This window comes from Triticum aestivum, chromosome 1A, assembly GCF_018294505.1.
Source record: "Triticum aestivum cultivar Chinese Spring chromosome 1A, IWGSC CS RefSeq v2.1, whole genome shotgun sequence".
NCBI classification, from domain to species: Eukaryota; Viridiplantae; Streptophyta; class Magnoliopsida; order Poales; family Poaceae; genus Triticum; species Triticum aestivum.
In genome coordinates this window covers 555721519-555727518 of record NC_057794.1, presented here as the reverse complement: position 1 = coordinate 555727518, position 6000 = coordinate 555721519, and the positions used below count along the sequence as shown (strand labels likewise).

Sequence of the window (6000 nt, the reverse complement as noted above, 5' to 3'; positions counted from 1 at the left end):
TATATTCAACCGGTTCGGATGACGTACGTATAACATGATAGGAGTCTAGAGAGCTTATCCTTATTATCACCGTATCGATTGTCTTTGTCCGCTTGTAATTTTCAGGTTTATGTACTCTGTTTTGCTCCATTTGCGAGCTGTAAGACCTTTACGATGATATTTTCTGGATTTTTAATAAGAGGGCCGCATGCATCATCATGATGCAGAGGCCGGGGGTATACCTCCATTTTCAAAAAAAAAGTAATTAAGCTTTCTAAACCTTGAGTACATGACTATTTCCAGTTTTCTCATAGGAGCAGTAGCGAAGGGAACATGCAGCAGTTGTTGTCCATATGCACCATGGCGGCGCGGTGGGTGGTAGATTACGTGGACACTGGGTGACTTTGTCTTGCTTCTTTTGTTCTGCTTAATTAATTCTCTAGCTATTTATAATGATGCAATTTTGGGCTGTGTGTGTGCTGCTGCTGCTTACACATAACAGATAATAGATATAAATTTTCTGCTTATATGTTGATGTGAATTTTTCTTGCGGTTGCTAATGCATCGATATTTTTTGTTCATGCTCATGTATTGTAGCTCCCACATCTCCCTGTCTCCTTCAATTTGTTGCAGATGTCTTCCAAGTATAGTGAGCTGCTAATATATTAATGCAATTTTTTACTTCTTGCAGTTGCTAATGTATTGATTCATTAAACATTATATTTCCCCTACAGTTCTGAGCCCCCCCTCCCTTCCCGTCCATTCAATGCATGCGTTGTGTTGTGTGTGGTAAAGTAATTTCCAAAAGAACCATAACATTTAAGAGTGTTGGTATATTTACCGGTGAATTTGCAGGACATTAAGATGGGTGAGTTAATTCGGGTGGTGTGTGCTGATCGAGGAGAGACGTAGCTGTTCTACACCTTATTTAAGGGGAAGAATTCCTAGCTGGGACCAAGGTGAGACATCTAAAGGCTACCTTTTGCATGTTGTCCCATTGTTAGAGCTCCTCAAATTGTAGACTCTCTATTGCCTTGAAGTTTCTACTCTAAAAGCGACCCCTTTCATTTTCATAAACTATTCGATTAGTGCACAATTAGTTGCTCTGTATTCATTTGTCGCAGTCGGGTTTTTTAGTGAAAAAATATAGTTGGATAATTCATGATACACGTGTATTGATGTAAAAAAACATTGTAAATATCCACGGAGGGGTGGTGGTGGTGGTGGGCATGGTTCACATAAAGAGATGTTGGTGACGTTTCCAACTAGCACATGCTGACATGAGGATTAGTGCTATTTGGAGGTGTGACAGGGCTCAGCAGCGATGAGTACTTGCAGGTCTTCCCAGGGCTATTTGGAGGTGTGCAGCGGTCAGGAGGCATCATACCTGCAATCTCTCCCCCCATCCTTAGTGACATTTTGGAGAGTGAGTCGAGGCTCAAGATACCTGCAGTCTATGTTACATGGTACGGGGATACGGGCACGGGGATACGGATACGGCGATACGGGAAAACGGCATTTCCTGAAAATAGACTTACAGGGATACGGCGAGTATATGTGCAAATGCATAAAAAATCATAACCAAAAAACAATTTCTTTGGGAGGATGAGTATCTCCATAGGGGGTAATTTAGGATTGGTATACTTGTTAGAGGATTGACGTTGCCTAACGTTGAGAAAAATAGATAGCTAGATGCCCTTCGTTCTCCCCTAAATCCTAATCCATATCATGCAAAAGAACAGAGATCCTGAAACAATGGATTGAACCTTACTTGCGTACAGATTCCGGATGGCAAAGACTTGAAGAATGGAGACGAACTGTGAGGTCTGGCCGGCGGCGCCGAAAGGCAGTCTGGAGATGCGCCGAAACTATCGAGTCTAGCGATTTGGCAACTGCCAGGTGACGGCGAGAGGAAAGATTCCAGCGATTAGGTTTATTTATCCAATCGATTAGGCCGTCTGATGGGCTGCAGAGTCGAGTGGTAGCAGGCCCTTATGAATCCCTGATGTATCCCATGCGTGTCCCAGCCGTATTCCGATTTTTATTCTTTATTTTAATTCGAAAAAATGTGATACGTAGGGACACGCGTATCCCACGCGTATCTGGGCGTATCCCCGTTCCGGTGCAGTATCCTGCACCGATTCGGCACTTCTCTCACCCACAGTCAATATGAAAGGGGAGGTGAGAATCAGCGCTATCTTTTGTGAAACCAGCTTCAGCTCTTCTAAGGGGGACTCTTTGAATAGGATCATCCACTTTTTGAGAGCCAAATGAATCTGCCACCATATCTGCTTAAGGTCAGACCACAACACATTATTAAAACCATAGAATTTCTGAACTTCCAAATGCACCACATAACACAGGCACAAACAGAGTTCAAGACCATGTTTTTCTTCTGAGCTGGCCAGAATCTAGCAATTGATAAGTAGTTGTTGCCCAGATCACAAGAGAGAACATTAGATATCTCAAGCCAGATTTGCTTAGCAACAACACAGTCAAACAGAGTTCACCAGATAACCTGTTATCTTCTAACCTTTTATCACATTTCAAAGTGGTTGGTTTCCTTTCTCTAATCCTGAATTGAAATGAATAAATAGATCGATGGACTAAGCAACGCTCAGATGAACTACCTAAGGCCTGTAGAAGTTTGAGAAAACAACTTGAGGAAATTCGAAGAAGAGCTTGCAAGGTTTTCTAAAGACGTGGTTCCTCTATTGGATCCGGAAGAAGATGAGCTTAAGGACAGTAAACGAGTTCTTCGTAGGGTGGGGTAACACATCTGATACCTAAAATGATGTTATCCTTTGCAGTGCTTGCTCCTTGGAAAACTTGCAACATGAACTTTCTTGTTACGGAATGTTGAAAGTATTAAGCATTGTAGCGTTCTTGTGTTCCTGACAACAAGCCTTTGCGGTGCTGCATAGCAAACTGTGGGTTCTAGGAAGTGTTCTTTCTCTGCGGAATATATTTGCCGGAGAACAAGTTCATGATCTTCTGCTTGGGCGCCTAGTAAAAACAAATACATAACACGAACTGTTTTGCTCAATTGGATGACCCATTGGCTCGTTGACTCTAGTGCTAATGACTAGATGTTCATCAGTTGCGTCGGTTCAAAGAATTCATTTGTCACGTCAAGTTCCAACCTTTTTGTGTTCCATCAGTGGGTGCCTGTTCGTAAACAAGTTGATGCTCCTCAATCTGTGGAGGTGTTTGTAATGATCACTGCCATTTTTTAGATTTGTGCACACTTTCTAGTTTTTCTTAAGAGGCTTTTCTAGTTTACATGTACAGATTCAGTGGAATTAGAGGTGTCAGCTAGTGATTCCAACCACCGGAGTTATTACTTGGCTAGCTTAGATTTATAGAGGTTTCTGTCGTTCGACTGAGATAAGGACGACTAGAACTAGAACTAGAAGTGACCATGTTTTCATTACAACTGAAGTCGCAAATGTTCAGGCATACATACCATCATCAGGTTTCCAAAGTACCGTACTAATTTAAACGAGGCACAAAGCGCTTACAACTGAAGTGCCAAACCGGTCATCGAGTTTCAGTACTAGTTATATATGGAGAAGTGAAGCCATAATGCCATATGAAGAACTCCATGCACATCCAGGCTGTCAATTGGTGTTGGCCCCGAAGACGCACGCAATGCCAATGTACAACATGTACACGCTCAGCACGGACGAGATGGCCATCCCGGTCAGCATCGCAGCCATCGTGCCCTGTGGCCAGCAGTGCGCCTTCCCCATCCGAAGTGACACGGCAAGCATAAGGCTCCAGAAGAAGCACACGGTAAGTCCCAGCTGCGACACAGCAGCGATGAAGACGATAACTCGGCGCAGCTCCGCCGTCTCCTCCTTCTCAGAAGCGCCGAGCAGCGACGCAAGGTACTGCGTGATGGCGATGGCCAGGCCCATGCCTACCACCGCGTACAGCCGCGCAATATCATGGGGAGTGACGCGGCAGGTTGATGTCGATGCACTGTGCAAGAGGGACTTGTTTGGCACCATCGTAATCCCCAGAAAGGCAAAAAGCAGCAGCCCCAAGCCCACTGTGGCGGCCGTGACGTTGAAAAGCTGGCTGATAGACTTGAGATCATTTCCTGTAAGTACAAAGTAAGTACTCCATTAAGCAGGTGTAACAATACGCATATGAAACATTTACAATCTGAATGGATATTGAAATTCTAGGATGAAATTTGCAGAGAAGGCCGTGATGAGTATGCATTTGACATACCTAGGAGACCGGGCAGTGCACGCATCCCACGGTTGGCCGGAGGCTGCTCTGGGTCCCGAACCACAGCCTGCGTGGAGTCACCGGGGGGGCGGGGGTCCTGAACCAAAACCGCCAGCAGCATGTCATGCAGTGCTAAAGAGCTTGGACAAAAAAAGTCGATGGTTTTGAATTTGACGTTGCGATGATAAGGACAAACTGCCTCCGGATTGGACAGTGAGAAACTCACTTATTGCTTAGGTGCAAACTAATAGATAAAATCAGACAAGGCAATGGATTGTGCTTCAGAGAGGATAGAATTGTGGGCACACGTACTGCGTGCGTGCCAAGGAGAGGGAAGAGAGAGCACACGTATCACCTCCGAGATCTTCTTTCCTTCGTCCCCTCCTGCGCTGGCGCTCGCCTTGTCCTCCTGCTTCTCAGGACCCTCTGGCTTCTGCTCCTGTTGTAGCGAGAAGAACAGAGCTATGTCAGAAGTGCTAAGAAACTTGTGGAATCAGACCTGAAACAAAGTAACAAGCATAACAGTAACTCCTTTTCAGCAAAATGCTAGAGAGTTTTTGTGGTACATAGCCAACCCAGCAGCGGACATAGAAGAAGCAGAAAGAGGGATACACAAGTTCTGTAGACAAATGTTCAGAATAAGGTTGTAGCCTATTGGTTGAGCTTTTGTTTGTCCTACTTTTTGACGAAACGCAGCCAAGATGCATGGCCGAGAGAGCACACCGAAACAACTCTAACAAGTTCGAAAACAGAGAAAGAGAAAGGAAAAGAAAATCCTAGGAAGTAATTACAAATTCACTCGTGTATTCAAGGCTGAGCAGAGCAACTACCCTAGCCACATGACCAATTTGATTCCAGCCTGTAACCAGGAGTGCAGCTCATCAAATATGGCACTGCAAATGCCCAGGAAATCAGTTGGTCCTCAGGTTGAAAATTCTGTTAGCTCATCTTTGTAAATGCCCCAGATTCTCAGGAGGTAAATGCCCCAGATTCTGCAAATGCCCAGGAGGTGAAGTCTTAGCTTGGCTGAAAAGGAATTCCATCCAAGGACTGCAACCACCAGTTATCCAGAGAATCAGTGTCACAGGCCGGCCTAAGGTGGAACGGGTAATTCATCTTTGTCAGGAAGTAGCCCCAGATTCCATCTATAGTGCTATATCCATGGCTCACGCTCATGTATTGCGTGAAGATTGAAAAAGTTTTGAAAAAGTTAGAGTACGAAACAATTGCTTGGCTTGTCATCGGGGTTGTGCATGATTTAAATACTTTGCGTGGTGAAGATAGAGCATAGCCAGACTATATGATTTTGTAGGGATAATTTTCTTTGGCCATGTTATTTTGAAAAGACATAATTACTTTATTAGTATGCTTGAAGTATTATTATTTTTATGTCAATATAAACTTTTGTCTTGAATCTTTCAAATCTGAATATTCATGTCACAATTAAGAAGATTTGCATTGAAATTATGCCAAGTAGCACTCCGCATCAAAAATTCTCTTTTTATCATTTACCTACTCGAGGACGGACAGGAATTAAGCTTGGGGATGCCTGATACGTCTCCAACGTATCTATAATTTTTGATTGCTCCATGCTAGATTATCTACTGTTTTGGACTATATTGGGCTTTATTTTACACTTTTATATTATTTTTGGGACTAACCTATTAACCGGAGGCTCAGCCCAGAATTGTTGTTTTTTGACTATTTTAGTGTTTCGAAGAAACGGAATATCAAACGGAGTCCAAACGGAATAAAATCTTCGGGAACGTGATTTTCTCACCG

At 43.7% G+C, this 6000-nt stretch overlaps 1 protein-coding gene across 1 annotated transcript; it reads right to left on the bottom strand.

The window, feature by feature from the left end:
• Positions 1-3511: 3511 nt before the first annotated feature.
• Positions 3512-4310, bottom strand: LOC123180928 (uncharacterized). The gene is made up of 2 exons (XM_044593120.1): positions 4219-4310; positions 3512-4084 (listed from the first exon to the last, which is right to left on the bottom strand). The coding sequence occupies exons 1-2, from the start codon at positions 4241-4243 to the stop codon at positions 3600-3602; spliced, it is 510 nt and encodes a 169-aa protein (XP_044449055.1). The 5' UTR covers positions 4244-4310; the 3' UTR covers positions 3512-3599.
• Positions 4311-6000: the final 1690 nt, after the last annotated feature.

Excerpts from the sequence above, each read along its gene's own strand:
- LOC123180928 (XM_044593120.1), bottom strand. The coding sequence starts at position 4,243 with ATGCGTGCACTGCCCGGTCTCCTAG. Across the intron at positions 4,085-4,218 it reads TGCACTGCCCGGTCTCCTAG|GAAATGATCTCAAGTCTATC; the intron begins GTATGTCAAATG and ends TTGTACTTACAG.